At 42.8% G+C, this 19,078-nt stretch overlaps 1 protein-coding gene across 1 annotated transcript; it reads left to right on the forward strand.

Moving 5' to 3' along the window:
* Window positions 1–3,876: 3,876 nt before the first annotated feature.
* Window positions 3,877–16,785, forward strand: LOC140077147 (5-aminolevulinate synthase, erythroid-specific, mitochondrial-like). Its single transcript, XM_072124058.1, has 11 exons — window positions 3,877–3,958; window positions 10,296–10,491; window positions 10,566–10,733; window positions 11,427–11,561; window positions 11,644–11,866; window positions 12,011–12,195; window positions 13,982–14,161; window positions 14,467–14,631; window positions 15,138–15,406; window positions 15,487–15,649; window positions 15,870–16,785. Exons 2-11 carry the CDS (start codon window positions 10,314–10,316, stop codon window positions 16,031–16,033), a joined length of 1,830 nt encoding a protein of 609 aa, XP_071980159.1. The 5' UTR covers window positions 3,877–3,958; window positions 10,296–10,313; the 3' UTR covers window positions 16,034–16,785.
* The last annotated feature ends 2,293 nt before the right edge of the window (window positions 16,786–19,078 follow it).

Here is a 19,078-nt window from a genome sequence, read left to right on the forward strand (position 1 = left end):
ACAGTACAGAGATAATACACACAGTGATGTCACAGTACAGGGATAATACACACAGTGATGTCACAGTACAGAGATAATACACACAGTGATGTCACAGTACAGGAATAATACACACAGTGATGCCATATCACAGAGATAATATACACAGTGATGTCACAGTGCAGGGATAATACACACAGTGATGTCACAGTACAGGGATAATACACACAGTGATGTCACAGTACAGAGATAATACACACAGTGATGTCACAGTACAGGGATAATACACACAGTGATGTCACAGTACAGGGATATTATACACAAACTGATGACAAAAATTAATTAAAAAATGTAAAATAAAAATGTCCTCCCCACCATCCAGAATTTCACAAATGAAAACTACAAGTATTTCTGCAATCAAAATCAAAAGGTTATGTGATATTAGAGCTGACAATGGTGAAATATTTTTTTGTATTAAGAAAAATCAGTGAAACTTAAAAAAACCCATTATAAATGTGGTAGTTTTGTAACCTAACAGTATTAACAAACTCTTCATGTAATTAATATTCCAGGGCTAATATCACATTGTAAATCTCCCGGGAGATGTTCATGATGATGATGCTTGAAGAACATGACAGGGAGGTCAAGGTGATGACTTGTCCTCAAATATCCCAGATCTCAGTCCTGATCCATGGAATGTTCTGGAAAAAAAAAACAAATCTATGGAGGCTGCACTTTACAGCTTACAAGAACTAAAAGATGTGCTGCAAATGTCTTGGTGCCAGATTGCCTTGGTCTTTTGGAGTCCGTTCATTGTTAATTTTATATCTGAATGATGTGTATACCGTATTGAATAGTTACACAACAGACCAATAGGACAACTTATTCATTCATTTCACTATTGCACTCAGTCATGGCAGCCGTGGCCCAGAATACTGGAGTGGCTGGCGGTTGCGGCCTAGGTCGTGCTGATGTCATGGTGCTTGGTATGGGGACCGGAGGGCTGTCCTACAGCCTGGCAGATCTCCAGCAGGTGGTGTGTGCAAGAAATAAGGAGGAAGAGGTTGATGTACTGGTTCTCCTTGGGGCAACCCCTTAGTGTCTGTAGAATGAATTCCTGGGTGATGGATGGGGAGCCCGTGGTGGTGACAGTTGAATCCAGGGATCAGACAGAGGCAACGTTGTGCAAATCAACTTACAGTTCTTTATTGAACAGCAGGCAACGGCCAAACACGATTAACAGCAGATTCGTTGTTGATGAGATGCTCATGGAAAGTTGGTCCACAGGAAAGGTGTACAAAGCCTGATAGTAGATGCAGGTTGTGCTGGTTCCGGTGGAACTGTGTCAAAGTTGTGGAAGTTGCAGTCCTGTGCTTAAGTCTCCAGACTTTCCCTATGTGTCAGATAGTAGGCCTGAGGCACTAGTAGTTCCTGGGATTAATGGCTGAGGCAGCACTGAAGGTGTGCTGCACACTCTCTCTACTTACTGAGACAGACCCTGTGCTCTCACCCAGCAGGGGTTTTTATACTCCCCCTGATCAGGTGATATCACCTCTCCAATTACATTCCAGCTGACATAACAGCCACATCATTGGATAATTACATACACCAGTTAACTGTTGAATAGCCAGGCGGTATCTACAGTTGCAATTACACAATACCCAGGTTCTAGAACCTTCCTACAGGGTTTGCGACTTCCCTAACAACTCCTGACCTGGAGAGGTCGCTATTCACAACTACCAGCCTACCTATGCATTGGCAGGGGTGGTGCACACAACAGTCCAATAGGACAAATTATTTATTAGTTTCCCTATTGGGCTCAGTCATGGGTTTGCCTACTAATGTTTTACAAGACCTACATGTATCCAGGGACTATTGCTTGTGACTAGGCTCATAGGACTCTCCAGTGGGCCACAAAATCTATGTAACACAACATAAGTACTCTACGGTGTATGGTGTATGATCTCCTATCTAAGGTCCCCTATCTATGGTGTAGTAATGGTGCTTGATACAGTCACAACTGGCCACTAGAGTGCTATTATTTTAGCAAAAAACAGCAATTATATACAGGCAGTCCCTGGGTTACTTACTATATATGTTCTTTAGGTTTTTTCTTAAAGGGGTTTTCCCATGAAGGAAAATTAGTTAGGCCCTATCCACGGAAGGGCCTAACTTGTGATATCATGGGGACAGGGATTATCAATAACTTCATTACAGACACCTTACAACTGATCATTACACCATGGGGTGAAAATAAAGCATCCAGAGAGCCTCACCAGAGGTCACAGTGGGCTGAGAGGTCTGTAATTCTAGGGGTCATCTGTAAGTCGGGTGTCCTTAAAGGGAACCTGTCAGCAGAAATTGTCCTAATAAACTGCAACATCCCCCAATTGGGCCTTAGCCTTTCATACATGGCTTTAGAATACGGGAGTGGCTGGCTTATGCGGCCTTGGGCATGCTATGATCACGGTGCTTGGTATTGGGACCGGAGGACGGGCCTACAGCCGGGAAGGTCTCCAGCAGGGGGTGTGTGCAAGAAATAAGGAGGGAGAGGCTGATGCAATGGTTTCTCCCTGGAGCAACCCCTTAGGTGTACATAGGGATCCCTGAGTGATAGAGGATGGGGAGCCAGTGATGGTGAAGCAGCCTGATCGGCGCCGATAAGACACAATCCGATCGCGTGCACCAAAAACCCGGGGCAATTCGGCACAAACCGGTAATTTTCGGGAAACCCGACGAAAATGAGCGATTCGGGCCCTTAGTAAATGAGCCCCACTGAGTCTCACTTAGGACACTGAGGCCCTGACTCCCGCCCACAAGGGGTTTTTATAAATCCCTGGTGAGGTGGCAGGACTCTCCAATAAAGTTCCAGTTTGCTTTACAACAAGAACACAGCATATCACTGGTAACAGACAATGGATATGTTAACTGTTGCCCTCCCAGTCATTGGTTCCAGCTGCGATTACAAAGTTCCCCACTTTTGGAGACCTCCTAACGAGGTGAACAGTCTCCTATCATGGAGAGGGCACTATTCGCAACAACTACCTACCCTATGCATCGGCAGGGTTGTTGCAAAACCACTACCAGTATGTTGCCAAGTAGCTTAATACCTTCCAGATTGTGTTTCTTATATGACTCAGTGTGGTGGCATCATCCAGAAGATCTACTTTGAAGTGAGATGTAAATTGGTTGTCATGGAGGCGGAGATTTTAAAACTAAAATCAAGCTTTTTCTTTCTTCAGAATGCCCCTTTTACTATAATTAGTGGTCCTGCATCCAGAGATATCACTAAACAGCTATCCTAAAGTACAATGCATGATGTCAATCACAGAGGAGGAGGCGTTCAGAGCTCCCACCTTGACTTCAGTGTTAAACTCTCCGCCTCCTTGACTTTATACAACCAATTTACATCTCACTTCAAAGTTGATTTTCTGGATCGTGCCATCACCCTGAGACATAAAAAGAAACAAAAACTAGAAGGTGTAACGCTGTTTTACAATATACTGGTAGTGGTTTATTAGGCCAGGTGCTGATGACAGGTTCCCTTTCAGTTGGGGACCACCTGTATACATCTTTAAGGCGCAGATACAATTTTCATGGAGGAGACCGGTACACTCTGCAAAAGCCCATGTTTTGTTTATACAAGGTCTAAGACACTATGGTTGGTAGTGGAGTTTTAGCATGCTGTTGACCTTAAACGGCGCTCTTCCACCCGAAATTTGTCCCTTCATATACCATATTCAGGCCTGAGCTTGACCCCATTACATCTCATTGAATCTGCTGACTTCTCTTTCCTCCTCTAATCCCCTGTTCACACAAGCCCCTCTGTCAACATTTTATCTTCCTTATTTTCATTCCTCCAAAGTTTTGACACTCCCTGAACCAATGAGAAGCGTCTGGGGTGTGTTCATGTGTAGCCTTCACTATCTGCACCAGTCATGCCCAGCACTTCATGTTCGTCCTCAGTGCAGGGCAACAGGTAGGTACTTATTTTACTATGTTTACTATATTTTCTGGATAAATGATCTATGTTAAAAAAATCCTGTCCGTATGTATAAACTGTGTACATAAAATGATGTCACACCAAAATGTGATCAGTTTTAGACAATATACTATGTATATATATACTATGACTAGACATTTCTACAACGTATAAGCTACGTCAATAATTTTCTTTGCTTGTTTATGTTTTTATTATTAGTTACTGTAAGTTTATTCTTCATTTATTATTATCTACTGTTATTATTTTGGTCTTCATATTTGATATCATTTTATTATCTATCACTGATATTTTCTGTTATTTTTTATTTATGCTATTTTATACCTTTTTTAAATATTAAACACATTTAAAGATTACTATTCATTTTTCTATGGTATATAATACATGATACAATTAATGCATATACAAATCATTTGAGAAAGATTGCAGATCCCCCTAGATCAGTGGTGGCGAACCTATGGCACGGGTGCCAGAGGCGGCACTCAGAGCCCTTTCTGTGGGCACCCGGGCTATGACCCCAGCGCACCAGACAGGACTCGAAGAATCTTCCTGCTGTTCCAAGCAACTTAAAATATGCTGCTTTCAGTCATATTTTGATACTTACTTCGCTACTTGGGACTGTAGGAAGACGGAGAATTAGACAGGGCCGTTTTCTCTTTGGAGGACCTCCTGGTGGCCCCACGATTCTCTGTGTACAGAGGGAAACTGAATAGAAGCTAAAATGATGTAAATTTTCCTTCTTTCTACCGTGTTGCTGTCCTCAGGAGGCCAATATGATTGAATATTGTTGAAGAACAGGGAGCAGTAAGTTACTGCTTTAATTTTTGGTTGGCACCTCGCGATAAATAAGCATGGTTTTGGGTTACAGTTTGGGCACTTGGCCTCTAAAAGGTTCGCCATCACTGCCCTAGATAGTTAGTGTTGTATGCTTTGCTATTTCTATTATCAATATAACAGAACGCATAGGCCCCATTGTAAGTTCATTGTTAATATTCCATTAAATAACTATGGATTTGGCTGTGGGATGGATCTGGCAATGGATTGTGGGAGTTGTTACCTAAAATTTTAATATGGTAAAGATTTTACTTGCTATATTCTGATCCCAGTCTTAGCACATACATATGACTTCAGTATGGAGGTGTATTATACATATCTTGAAGTGACTATTGACTTGCTGTGTTATCTATGTGACTGCAATGTTTGTTATGGATTTTACCCTTACATTGCACCCTAAAAGTGACTACCAACAAAAAAAAAACATATCTCGGATTGCTATGCGACTATTAGGTTGATTTTACATGAATCCCTTACATTTTAGACTCAGAATCCCTTCTCTCCACAATATCTTTTAGAATTATTATGGGTACCTAAAACTCGCTTTAATTCATGGATGTTACTACGGAATAATGTTATCCTGACTGATAAAAACTCTACAAGTATCAAGATAAAGGTTCCCCAAAGTTCTAGGTGCTTCATATATCAAGATAGACAAGAGCAGCCAATCATAGTGCAGTTTTAATTACTCCAGAGCAATTTAAATAATGAAAGTTGAATTCTGATTGGTTGCCATGGGTGACTTAGTCTCAGTGTAGAAGATGGCTGATAGGATCCTTGTACACAATAATATGTAACATTACACCAGATGGGCATTGCCCAGGGCTATCTCCAGCTGTGTATACAGGGCGGTGTGTACATGTCACCATCTTGTAGCTCGTGTCTGGTTGCTGTTGACATCAGCAGAATTGGTGACTCTTCCGTATCTCCTTCTGAGCAGATCGTCTCTTATCATAGCCGCCTCCTCGCCTGATAAAGAAGCTCTTCTAAGGAAAAATGGCAAATCAGACCCAACCAGATACTAACATTACTGAAAATTCAGGCCTAACCCCATCATAACAGGAGCAAACAAACAGTAGAGAGATATCATATTAAAGGGGGTATATACAGCGAAATATCTATAGCAGGGTATAGGTAGTTGTCATCTCTGCCAAATGTTTGTAATGTGTGTGTAAGGGGAAGAATTTTAGGAAATTTACCAATACAGGCGGTCCCCTACTTAAGAACACCCGACTTACAGACAACCCCTAGTTACAAACGGACCTCTGGATATTGGTAATTTCCTGTACTTTAGTCATAGGATACAATGATCAGCTGTAACAGTTATCACAGGTGTCTGTAATGAATCTTTAGTGTTAATTCTGGTTCTGATGACAATCCAACATTTTTAAAATCCATTTGTCACAGAGACCAAAAAAATTCTAGCTGGGGTTACCATTATAAAATATACAGTTCCAACTTACATACAAATTCAACATAAGAACAAACCTACAGAACCTATCCTGTACGTAACCCGGGGACTGCCTGTATACATCTCTTAAATTTTCTGCTCCGCCTTCTTGATATGTACAGTGAAGCCTCCTGTCTTTTACCTCATGAGTCTGACATTCCTGACCATAAAATGGCCGCAGATGGAGGGTCATGTGACCTCGTTCTATCTATGAATAATCGCCCTGCCAGGACCTTATATTAACATTAAAGAGGACCTGTCACCTATAAAAATGGCACTGCTTACTAAAGTAAGCAACTGATAAACAGACGCAGCAGTGTTACACTGCTAGCGTTATCGGAAATCTCTCATAACGCTAACAAACACTGCTGCGCTGTACACTAAAAACACCGTACCGCGCTGGAAGCAGTCCGGCGTATTCATGAGGGGGCGGGTTTAGGGGCGGTGACTGCCGCATGACCGCTGGTCTATGGAGTTGGCGTGGCGGTCCGGGGGTGAAGCAGTGCCTCTGACCACCCCCTCTTGAGTATACTGGACCGCTTCCAGCACGGTCCAGTATTTCTAGTGTACAGCGCATCAATGTTTGTTAGTGTTGTCGGAGGTTTCCGATAACGCTAGCAGTGTCACACTGCTGCGTCTGTTTTAGCAATTGTGCTGTTTTTATAGGTGACAGGTCCTCTTTAATGAATATAAGATCAAGGTCCTGGCAGGGTAATTGCTAATGGACAGATAGAGATCACATGACCTTCCATCTGCAGCTATTCTATGGTCAGGAATATCTAATGAGGTAAAAAACAGGAGAGAGAACTGAGTCTTAGGAAAGCAGAGTGATAACACTGGTGACCATGTTGGTTTTCACTCAGCTTTCCTATCGAGAGAGATATAAAAACATCAAGCTAAATGGACAACGCATGCACTTTTTCAATTCTAGGTAAAATTGCCCAGTAATGTGAGGTTGGAAAGCCTCTTGCGTCATTGCAAGTGGAAGTAAGTTACGTCCGCGTTCCTCTTGAGCAAGGTACCGGATTAAACTGAACACTTCAGATCACTGCTCGGTTCACTGCTCTCTGACTTTGGATGTGTACTGGGCAGAGAAGTGGAGGTGACATTAAAATTCACAAAAAATTTTAGTCTATTCAGATTTTTATTATAAAATTTTAAAGGGATTTTTTAAGATCTTTAGGATAGATCATCAATTAAAAAAAACTATTACTATTGTGATACTATAAAGGGGTTGTCCGACTTTGTTAAACTTCAGCATCTGGACTGGGGGTGGGCTTTTTTTTTTAAAAAAAATAAACCGTTACTCACCTTCTCCGGCGCTCCTGGTGTCCCATGCCGCAGTCCATTGGAGCCACAACCCTGTCATGCTGCCATTCCCCTGTACCAGAGCTGTATTGTTTGGCTACCAGGAAGTTGTTGGAGTGGAGTTTTCGTGTCCCTGTTAACAAAAAGGGGCAATAGCTTCAACGTACCACAGCGCGGGACATGGGAGGAGGTGAGTAAAGGTTTATTTTTTCAAAAAGATCTCCCATGGTCTTCTGGTAAATTTTTTATAATAGTTGGACAACCCCTTTAATCCCTTTGAAATAAAGGAGAAGTTTATTCATTTCAAATCCCCCATCTATTGGCCCATTCTAATTTTAAACAAAGATGACCCAACACCTAAGTTACATGATCTTACTGTGTAGTACTATATTTCTCCTGCTATGGTGCTATAGGAAAAGTTGTGATAACCCTTACAGCATAAAAGGATTGTCCAAAAGTTGTAATCCTTTTAATTGGGTAAAAGTAAAGCCATATTCTTGCAAAAACAATGTCACACCCACCATGGGCTTGTTTTGCAGCTCAAGGTTAGTGAACATGGCTTAGCCGCAATACCACACATAACCTGTAGGCACATGTGGTGTAGTTTTAAGTAAAAAAGACCAGTTATATGTTAGTTCTTCAGATCCACAGTGGGTCCGTGATCTACCACAATCTATACGTGACCTGTATAGAGCCTATTTCACTAGATTACATTGGACCTTCAAGACCATTGAACCTTGTGGTTGGTGCTGATATCCTGACGTGGTGGTAGTACTAGTGTTTGGTGTCTAGTATTACATTGAAATCATCATCATCTCATTATAAAAATCCTGACCAGTTTGTCCCCATTTGGTCATGGAGACTCTCGTACAGGACGGCCTGTGATCTCCTGGGTGTGACTTGCTAGGGCCGCAGATAACGCACCCTATTGGTGTTATCTCTTATAGACACTCACACCATCGCTCTGAAAACTGCTGCCTCTGTCGCTGAGATAGTCCCTGCCCTACAAGCTAAGACATTTTGTCATACAAAGTATGGATCTTGGAGGCAATGTTGTTAGAGAATATATATTTATAGGTCACATGACTTTACATGTCTGTATAGTCATTGTCTCAATTTAGGCCTCTAAAAGACTCCCTAGAAATGGTCACCAAATGCAACAAAAAAAACTCCCCATAATGAAGTGCAGCACAAAAAAAATTTTTCAACAAACTTAAAATCCTTTTCTCATTACTGCACTGGAGGACACATTGGGGCTCATTTACTAAGGGTCGCGTGCTGCACTTTCGTCGGACTTTGCGCCTTTTTTGGGGATTGCACGGCTTGGACAAGCATTTAACAGGTGTCTGCGCTGGGACTGTGTCCCACGCGATCGGATTTTGGCGGTACTGCGCTGGCTTCCATGCGACACAAATTTGGGGGTGTACCATCGGACAATCCGACTGATTAAGACTGAGGATTTAACTCTCCAATTGTGTCGCAAGATAACGCAATTACATGCACCACGAAGAAGAAGGTGAACTCCGTCGGACCTGAGCAGGGAATGCAGGACAATGTACTTTCGGTAAACTCAGTGGACCGGGTAAGTAAATGCGTCCAATACCTTAGGTGGGAGAATAGCTTTTTTTATTTTAGGAGATTCGCTTGACCCACTTGGAAAAAAGTTGGCAAGATTGAACCAAGGATAGTTCTCCTTGTCTTTCCCACCACACACTCCTGCCCACACAACCCGGTTTTCAGGGACATCCAGTTCACCTCCTGAAGTACTCCCTATAGCTGAATTGATACCTTTTTAGTTTCTGGGTAACTTTGTACTCCCTCCGGAGACAAAGTTTTCTCGTTCCCACCCAATAGGATGGAGTTTTTGAAATGGTCGTTGACACGCTGGTTGTTCCTCCTGGGGGCCAAGTTTCGCTTATTTTTGGTCCAGAGTTCCCTTCTTCCCTGGACTATCAGATACCAATGTGCAGCACAAAACAACTAACACTGCACAGAACAAACAACCCCCCCCCCCCCCAGTTTCCCTACAAAAATAACAGAATTAAGCAGAAAATATTTCTCTAACACTGCCAATCACAATCAAAATGCCCACCACACAGCACCAGCACAATATCTCCCCAACAGTACCACAATGGATCACTTTAGACTTCTCTGTGGTTGATCCCTTTGTTGTCAGGGTGTACACCTTAGGCATTGCATGATTCAATAAGGAAAGCAACAGAATTAAATCCGGGTAGTAGAAGAACTAAATCATTTGAATCTGAGTCCTGGTGGAGCTCATCTAATTTATATGGCTCGTCCTACTATGGTCAATGTTGGGGCTTAGATAATCAGCATTAATGCTTTCTTTATTTTTGCAGGAGATAAGCTGATGCAAAACTATGACACTATATTGATGAGATGTTAAAGGAACCTACACAATATGGAGCTGTGTAGGTGGTTCAAGACAGTAGTATACAAAGGACATCATGTGTCAAGCTCCAGGCCCTCCAGTAGATCAGTTCTACTGCCAGTACCACCTCTTCCATCCCAGTAGTTCCTTCCTCATATCTTCCTTCACCTTAGTTTTTCACACTGCTATGAGGCAATGGAGATATTTCCTCTGCATCTGTTGAAAATGGTTGTAATTGCAAAAATCGCCAATTTATTACTCAAGACACAACACATGCAAGAGACTAAAGGATTCCTCATAATAGTCAATGTTGTCATTGCTTCTTATTGCAGACACCCTAACGTGTGAACATGGCTTCTCTCATCAAACTCTGTCCCTACTACACCCGGGACCCTGCGGTGTTCCTTAGGGCAGCTAAACCAATGATTCTGCGCAGTGCAGAGCGTTGTCCAGTCATGGTGACCCGTGCTTTGGCTACTTCTGCAAGTAACCAGCAGAAGGTGAAAGACACCACAATGCCACCTGGAGGTAAGGTATATTATCAACTTTAATGTGTCCATGTGTGAGTTTAACATTAAGTTAAGCAACTTTTACCTTTTTAGTCTCTTCTGGAGCCTCCAACAGGCGCACCCTGGCACAAGCAGCTCCTCAAGCAGCTACCGCCGATGCCAAGTGCCCTTTTATCGAGACAGAGATGGAGAAGGAACATAGTATCATTGTCCAGAAGGCTGGTCCTGAAGTTCAGGAGGATCTAAAGGCTTTCAAGACAGGTACATACCTTGAAAATGGTGGACACTTGTTACACTAGTGGACAATTGATAGTTGGGAATTATGTAAAGAAAAAAGTATTGTGCAAGTGACAATGTTGGATCTCCACATATGGAGGTAAAGTGCTGTCACCCGCTGACACAGATATTTATTGCTTTATGCCTAAAATCGTGCCGCTTCTTGTGATCACAATGTTTATATCAAGTCCTTCTTCCAACAATGAGGAGAAGCTTTTAGACATGGTACTGTTAGATCAGGGATCATGCTTGGTGCCATAGATGTTTGAATGACCATCATTTACTTGATTGACTTTTCCTTTTTGTTTGTTTTTGTTCTTGTTGGACTTTTTTTGAGATATATTCCCCAGGTTCCTAACCCAACCCCCTTTCTGCCCCCCACCCCCACCCCCATGACAATGTCAAGCAAAGATGGCACAGTTTAGTACAATTGTATCACAGCTAGATAGGACCCTCACCTGTTACACCATGTGGCCTCTTCCGTATTGGTAGACGGTGAACCCTCAGATTAATTTTCCTATGATGGCCCACAGATTTCCAAAAAATTGATAATGACATGAATTAAAAATTGTTCCAAATCAGACTAAATGACATCTACTTGCTGGACTTTGGATCATTGAACCTCCCAATGGAAGATCAAGTCAAACCTTGACTTTACCATATTTATCCGTTCATCAGATGTTCTAAGTTCTCTGCTGTATGAAGTCAAGTCAAACCTGAAGAAGAAGTTCTATGGTGAAACCATTAAAAAGGTCAACCTTGGAACTGGGGCTCCTCTCATTCCTACTCATCTGATTAAAGAAAATATGACAGGTACATCAAAAACCTTCCTTAACGTTATCAAACTGGTCTTAAGTGACACTAAGTCATGATGAACATTATATAAATGCTTTAGGTGGAGCTGCCTTTGGGTACGATGAGTTCTTCAACCGGAGGATTGAGGAGAAGAAACAGGACTACACGTATCGGGTGTTCAAGACTGTGAACCGCAAGGCCACTGCCTTCCCGTTCGCTGAGGATTTCTCTGACCTCCAGGGAAAAAAGAAGGAAGTGTCCGTTTGGTGCAGCAATGATTACCTGGGCATGAGCAGGCACCCTCGGGTGGTCAAAGCTATTTCGTAAGTACTAATTAGGGAAATAAATATGACCACCTTCAAACTCCAGATCAAGTGTGAAAATCCACTAATAGTCCTGACGGTAGACAACTCCAACAAGGGTTCCTATCTTCATTTATTGTTACATTTTCATGTTCTTCTCTACAGAGATACTCTTAAGGAGAATGGAGCTGGGGCAGGGGGAACTAGGAACATTTCTGGAACCAGCAAATACCACGTGGACCTGGAATGTGAACTAGCGGATCTGCACCACAAGGATGCCGCTCTGCTCTTCTCTTCCTGCTTTGTGGCCAACGACTCTACTCTGTTCACTTTGGCAAAGATGTTACCAGGTAAGTACATCCTGGACAGGGATGTCTACAGATGTGTCTACTAGGAAGATGTTCAAGAGGGACCTGGATGCCTTTGTTGAGAGCAAAAATATCATAAGGCCAATTGGTATCAACAGTGTAGGACTATAGGTTGGACTTGATTGCCTGACATCTTTTTTCAACCTTATTTATCATTTTTATTTACTATGATATGATAGGGATGATAGTAGAGAGGTGGGGATGAGAAGAAGGGAAGAGTGTAGAATAAGCGTAAAGAGAGGAGAAAGCTAGGGAAAAGAAAAAAAAAGTGTATGGATTAAGAGAAGAGAGATGAGAAGAGAGGAAAAGAGGGGATGAGGGAGAAGACATGCAAAGGCAGGGAAGGGTGGAGTAGGCAGAAGAGGGGGTGGTTGAGAAGAGGAAGGGTAGAGAAGTAAAAGAAGGGGTAAGGGAAATGAGGAAGGGTAGAAAAGATAGATAAGGATAGAGTGGACTAGAGAGAATAGAAGTGAAAACATATCATAGGAAAGAAGAGATGACAGTGGTAGGAGAGGCTTTGTATCAAGAAATGGGGTGCCTTATAGAGAACCTGTCACCTGGTTTTACCCCACTAAACCACTAGAAAGGTCATCAATTCAGATGCGGAGATGTGAATAAAAAGGGGCACTGTCTGTACTCTCCTGGTGTGACCGCTGATTCAGAGGTGACTCAATGGAATAACAAACCTGGGTGGTGCTCCGCATTCATAGATATAAGCAAGGCAGTAGAAAACAGTAAAAAAACAGCGGCACTCACCCAGATAAAAACAACTAGACACCTAAGGATTTACTAAGGGTCCGAAACGCGGTTTTCCGGCGGGTTTCCCAAATTTTTCCGATTTGCGCCGAATTGCCCCGGGATTTTGGCGCACACGATCGGATTGTGTCGCATCGGCACACAAACTCGAATCAGCGGCGGAGAACGCACCGCTGGATCGCGAATGGACTGGGTAAGTAAATCTGCCCCAATATGTCCTTTCTAGAACTCCCTCTTTTATGTAAAATCTGTGCTGCTTACCTATAAAATTATCTCCCAAAGTCAGGTAAGTCTCCTCAACTTATTTTCACATGAGATTAGTGAAGTTTAGAGGCTGCATGAGGAGTGTCACGTCAAGCCCCTTTCTTCTGTTTTATAGTACCTACAAACATGTTTTTTTTGTCATATTAAAGATAGGGATCTCATGTTTCAGATCACATCATGTTTATGGTTATGTGAGGTACAGAACCAGAGCTAATGGCAGGTGAAGCCATAGTTGGAAATACAAGCTGCAGATAAAGTTCTTGCTGATTTTTTGTATGTATGTCCAGTTCTGTAGCTCACAGACAAACAAGCCTGGTGTGATCTGAAAGATAAGATTTGATATCTTTAATATTACGCCAGCATCATGTTTCTAAGTGCTAACACTGTAGTTGACTCACCGCATTTTCACATGTCATATTTGCCTGACAATGGGGGAGATTTCTTATAGGTAAACAGGTAAGATTTTACAAATAAAAGAGGGAATTCTAACGAGGATATTTCATACTCTACCTGAGAAGACCAGTAGTTTAGTGGAATAAATCCTGGTGACAGGTTCCCTTTAAGCAGTTTAGAAAAGCCTTACGGTTTTTATTATACACAAGTGTAGTACATAAGTGGGAAATAAAAAGGGTAATCAAATGTAAATTTAGAACTTTATTAAATAAAACGTATAAAATCTGGACCTGTATTAGACCGGTTTATGTCACTTTAAGTCCAGAAATAATCATCTGTTTGTCTTTGTCTCCAGGATGTGAGATTTACTCTGACGCAGGAAACCATGCATCTATGATCCAGGGCATCCGGAACAGTGGGGTGGCAAAATATGTCTTCCGTCATAACGACCCTGCCCATCTGGAAGAACTGCTCCGTAAATCCGATCCTAAAACACCCAAGATTGTTGCCTTTGAGACGGTGCACTCCATGGATGGTACGTTCTCCTGATATTCCTATCCAGGGACATGAGCTGTAGACATCCAGGGACCATGTCACATCTCAGAGACACTAATCCACTTAATGAGAAGGAGACCGTCACATTCAATATTCTTACAATGTTCCATGTGCTGCTCATAGATCAGATATGTCATGAAATGGGTGGGGGTCCAGTAACTGGGACTACAACCCCTTCCCTCCAACACCACCAGTCCCAATAATATAGCATTGAAGAAATGCAATCTCATAATATCTATTTTTGTCTATGATTTAGGTAATAACCATTTTTCATCTTATTTACAGGTGCGATCTGCCCCCTAGAGGAGATGTGTGACGTGGCACACAAATATGGCGCCCTGACATTCGTCGATGAAGTGCACGCGGTGGGGCTGTACGGGGTGCGAGGTGCAGGAGTGGGAGAAAGAGATGGAGTCATGCACAAGATGGACATTATCTCCGGAACACTGGGTAAGTTGTGGGATCGATCAATTGTTATCAAACACGGCAGGGTTTTCTTGGACGTAGATATTGATAGATTGGTGTGGGTGCAATACCAGGCGCCTTCACCAATCTAAGGCTACATTCACACGGACGTATGAAAACGGCCGTATCCGTACCGTACCGTTTTTTTTTACGGATTACATACGGCCACATTCATTTCAATGGACAATACGTCAGACCATTTATATTGCCGTTGTTAACTCCATTCCATACCGTACCATATACTGGCCGTATAAAAATATAGAGCATGTCCTATTTTCTCCCGTATTTCAGTTCCGTATGCCCTAGAAGTCTATGGGGACGTATAAAATACGGGTTACATACGTGCTGCATACGGATGAAAAACGTCACGTATATACGGGCCGTAAATACGGGACTGGAGAAATCATACGGTCGTGTGAATATAGCCTAATTGTGATGTCCATCCTCAGAATAAGCTTGTCTCATACATCTTCCGATGGTCTCTCCCTTAGGGAAGGCATTTGGCTGTGTCGGTGGCTATGTGGCCAGTACCGCCGCCCTCATTGATACAGTCAGATCTTTCGCTGCCGGGTTCATTTTTACGACCTCTCTGCCCCCAATGGTGCTCGCTGGAGCCCTGGAATCTGTGCGTGTCCTGAAAAGTGAGGAAGGGCAAGCGCTCCGCCGTGCCCACCAGCGCAATGTCAAGCACATGCGCCAACTACTCATGGATGCTGGGCTGCCTGTCATCAACTGCCCCAGCCACATCATCCCCATACGGGTAAGAGGGACTCCCAGGTACCTCCATTATACATGGATCCAGCAACCAGCTCATGGTCATCTCATTGTCTTCCACACCAGGTTGGCAATGCCGCAGTGAACACCAAGATCTGTGACATCCTTCTGTCTGAGCACAACATCTACGTCCAGGCCATCAATTACCCTACCGTTCCCCGTGGAGAAGAGTTGTTGAGGCTGGCTCCCTCCCCACACCACACTCCTGACATGATGTCTTACTTTGTGGGTAAGCGATGATCACCAAGTCAGTAGGCAGCAAATGTAGGATCAGACTACACTCTTTGTAGTCTGTTACCATGGAAACTTATCGGTCTGCACAGAACTCAAGACACATATTTAAGGTTATTTGCTTCAGGTTTTATTTTAAGATTTTTTTAAATCAGAGATTACAAACCCTTTAAATCCACGTAGCTTTCTAGATTAACCCTTACTCTCCTTTTCCACAGAGAATCTGGTTGAAACATGGAAAGAAGCTGGGATGCCGCTGCAGTCACCATCCGCTGCCGAGTGCAACTTCTGCCACCGTCCCCTGCACTTCGACCTTATGAGCGAGTGGGAGCGTACATACTTTGGAAACATGGAGCCAAAATACATCACTATGTACGCATAAGCCTGCAGGGAGAGCCTCAACACACCGGTGCTAGCAGTCCTATAAAACTGCGTCCTCCATATTGTCTTATCTTACAGCATCATCCTCCAAGCTGGGTAGCTGAAAGGGTTTTTTTTAGGGTGGCAGCCATTTTTGATACTGATGGGCTCTCCTTGGGATCTATAGGGTCTGACAACAGGTTCCTGCTCTTTTCCAGGTTCCCACAGTGTAAGGAGCTATACAGAGGACAGAGCCAGAAGCAAGTGGCTCTATCCTGTATATAGTGGCCAGGCCGGGGTACTGCAGCTCTGAAGCATAGTATCAAACTGGCCCCCAGTTTGGAAACCCCCTTTTATATAGGCTTGTCTGGTCTACCACACTTAATGTCACCAACTGTTCCCCCTCACACTGCACCACATCCTACCAGCCTTCTAGATCTGCCACTAATACATTTACTGACGGAAGTGGCCACCGGCGTGGCTAGTGATTGACTGAAGGGTCATCTTCCTGTGTTTCATAGGGAACCAGTTATGAGCCTATCCTCAACATCTTTCCCAACAGACACCCCCTTTAACCTCAATAACCACTACTTGCTACAGTCTATCACTACAACTCCCAGCATCCTATAATAAAGCTTATATGATAATTTATTTCCAGTAAAAATGATAGTAATTCCATATTATCTGCATATTATAGTTGGATCACCACCTCCGCGCACAGGTGTGTCCGAGATGTTCACACGTCAACTGACAATAAAGTGCTCAGCGATGTTATCGTGTCTCTGTGTGATGGTTATGGACTAGTTAAATGGGAACTCAGGGCATAAAATATCTTAAAGGGGTGGCCGCTTACTATGTATTATATTATACTTACCCTGATAAAGTTTCCTGGAAGCCATGGATCGGGTGACCCCTGGGAAACAGGACTTGAGACTTTTTTTGACGACCCGCGGTTCCAGGGAAACTTTATTATGGTAAATATAATATGGGCAACCCATGGCAGGGATTTCCCCCCTTCTTGTATTACCCCATTTGACCTCCGGGCACTACCATGTAACTTATGTCATGCAAAACCCAAGCAAAGGAAATGGGCTCCCCTTTGGTGCCTTATGGTAACATAGTCCACGGTATATGGGTTATATATATATATATATATATATATACTCTATGTTCACTTCTATAGAAAATTTGGAACATACCGCCCTAGCAAATGGTGCTACAAAATTAGCATTTTACACCTAATAGTTAACTTTGAGTGCACCACTAGGGGGAGCTCTAAGCTTTGCACAGCCCTGTCTTATCTCGTGCAAAGAAAATGTTTTTCTAGTTTCTATACACTGTATCTTTATTGGATATTTTATGATTTATCAAATACACAACAGCGCAGTAAAATCGCGCGCCCGCTTGGCTATATGTGCTGGTTTTATATCATTTTGGGGGGGCTTAAAAATCATTTTTTGTCACAATCTGGAAAAACTATGGAATAAGAAGATCAGTCTCATGTGCCATTTCGAAAAAAATTGTCGGCAGTAGTAGTAGCTATATTATTTCTGGTGGCATGAATGGCTGCCATATAGTGGCATGATGGTAGGCAGGCACTCTCTATGGGGTCCATGTGGTGGGAAAATAATTAGCAGATTTTCACAGCACCTTAAAGATGTATCGCAAACGCCAAATGTGATCGCACCCCGAGTGTCTGGCTATGGCCTGTATTAGGCTGTAGCAGGGGTGGAAGGGGGGTGACTGTCTATGGACTGTGACAGAAGGCAACACGCTACATCAGAGAGAGTGTTAACTAAGTACACTGACATACTGGTGTGTGCCCCCTCTGTCAGGATTCGCTCATCTTTTAGCTTGTTTCATCTTTTAGCTCGTTAGCGTGTGCATGCCGGCGCCGATGCGCCACAATCCGATCGCGTGCGCCAAAATCCTGGGGCAATACAGGGGAAATCGGCGCAAATCGGAAATATTCGGGTAACACATCGGGAAAACACGAATCGGGCCCTTAGAAGATGACCCCCATAGAGTCTGAAGCCCCTCACGTTGATTTGCATCATTTTTAGAGCTTGTTTTGCAAAAACAAGGGCATAAGGAGCTAAGAGAAGAGCTGATCCTGCCAGAGGGAGCACACACCAGCAGGTAAGTGGGCTTTGTTTACAATCCTTCATCCTGATGGGAGATTTCCTTTAACCTGTTAGTGCTCTGCGTCCGATATATCGGATGCAGAGCTGATGCCAATTCAACTCAAGTTCTGAGCTGAATCGACACTCCAATGTAACACCCACGGTCAGAGTGGGCTCTGATCGTGGGTGTTTGACCTGATAAAGCACGACCGCAGCATTTAACCTGCCTTTGGGGGGGTCTTTCCTACACGATGCCCCCCCCCCCAGAGGATTGCTTGTTCATGTTCCATGGTAGAAATAATAAAAAATGTTATTCAATAAAAAACAAAGCAAAAAAATCAATTAAAAATGTGCATAATCCCCATAACATACAAAGAGACATATAACACAAAAAATGTCTAAATCATAACACAAACCCCACATATATAGTATCACCGCGTCCGTAACAACCCGTAGTCTAACAGTAAATAATTATTGATCCCGCACGATGAACGCCGTTAAAAAACCTGTTAAAAACCAGCCAAATATTATTTTACCTATTGAATCCCACAAAAAATGCAATAAAAAGTGATCAAAAAAACATATGTGCTCCAGAATGATACAAGGTACAACATATCCCACAAAAACAAGCCATCAACCAGCTCCGTGGCCAAAAAAGTAAAAATGTTATGCCACTTGGAAGACGGCGATGCAAAAATTCTGAAAATACAGAGAGCGATATTCGATTTGTAAGCCGCGTGACATCAAAATAAATTAGCCAGACATTTCAAAAATGCTGAAAATGTAAAGTAGACAAATGGGAAATGTTATTCAGCAACTTATTTAGGTGGTAAATCTATCTGCCTGAGAACGCGATGACTTCGAATTTCAAAAAAGTCACATTTTTCAAAAAATTCATTTTTGGGAAAATAAACGCAAAACTTATCAGCCAAAATTTACCACTA

The sequence above is a fragment of the Engystomops pustulosus genome, chromosome 9, assembly GCF_040894005.1.
Source record: "Engystomops pustulosus chromosome 9, aEngPut4.maternal, whole genome shotgun sequence".
Taxonomy (NCBI): domain Eukaryota; kingdom Metazoa; phylum Chordata; class Amphibia; order Anura; family Leptodactylidae; genus Engystomops; species Engystomops pustulosus.

Excerpts from the sequence above, each read along its gene's own strand:
- LOC140077147 (XM_072124058.1), top strand. The coding sequence starts at position 10,314 with ATGGCTTCTCTCATCAAACTCTGTCCCTACTACACCCGGGACCCTGCG. Across the intron at positions 14,162-14,466 it reads GACGGTGCACTCCATGGATG|GTGCGATCTGCCCCCTAGAG; the intron begins GTACGTTCTCCT and ends TCTTATTTACAG. Across the intron at positions 14,632-15,137 it reads CATTATCTCCGGAACACTGG|GGAAGGCATTTGGCTGTGTC; the intron begins GTAAGTTGTGGG and ends TCTCTCCCTTAG.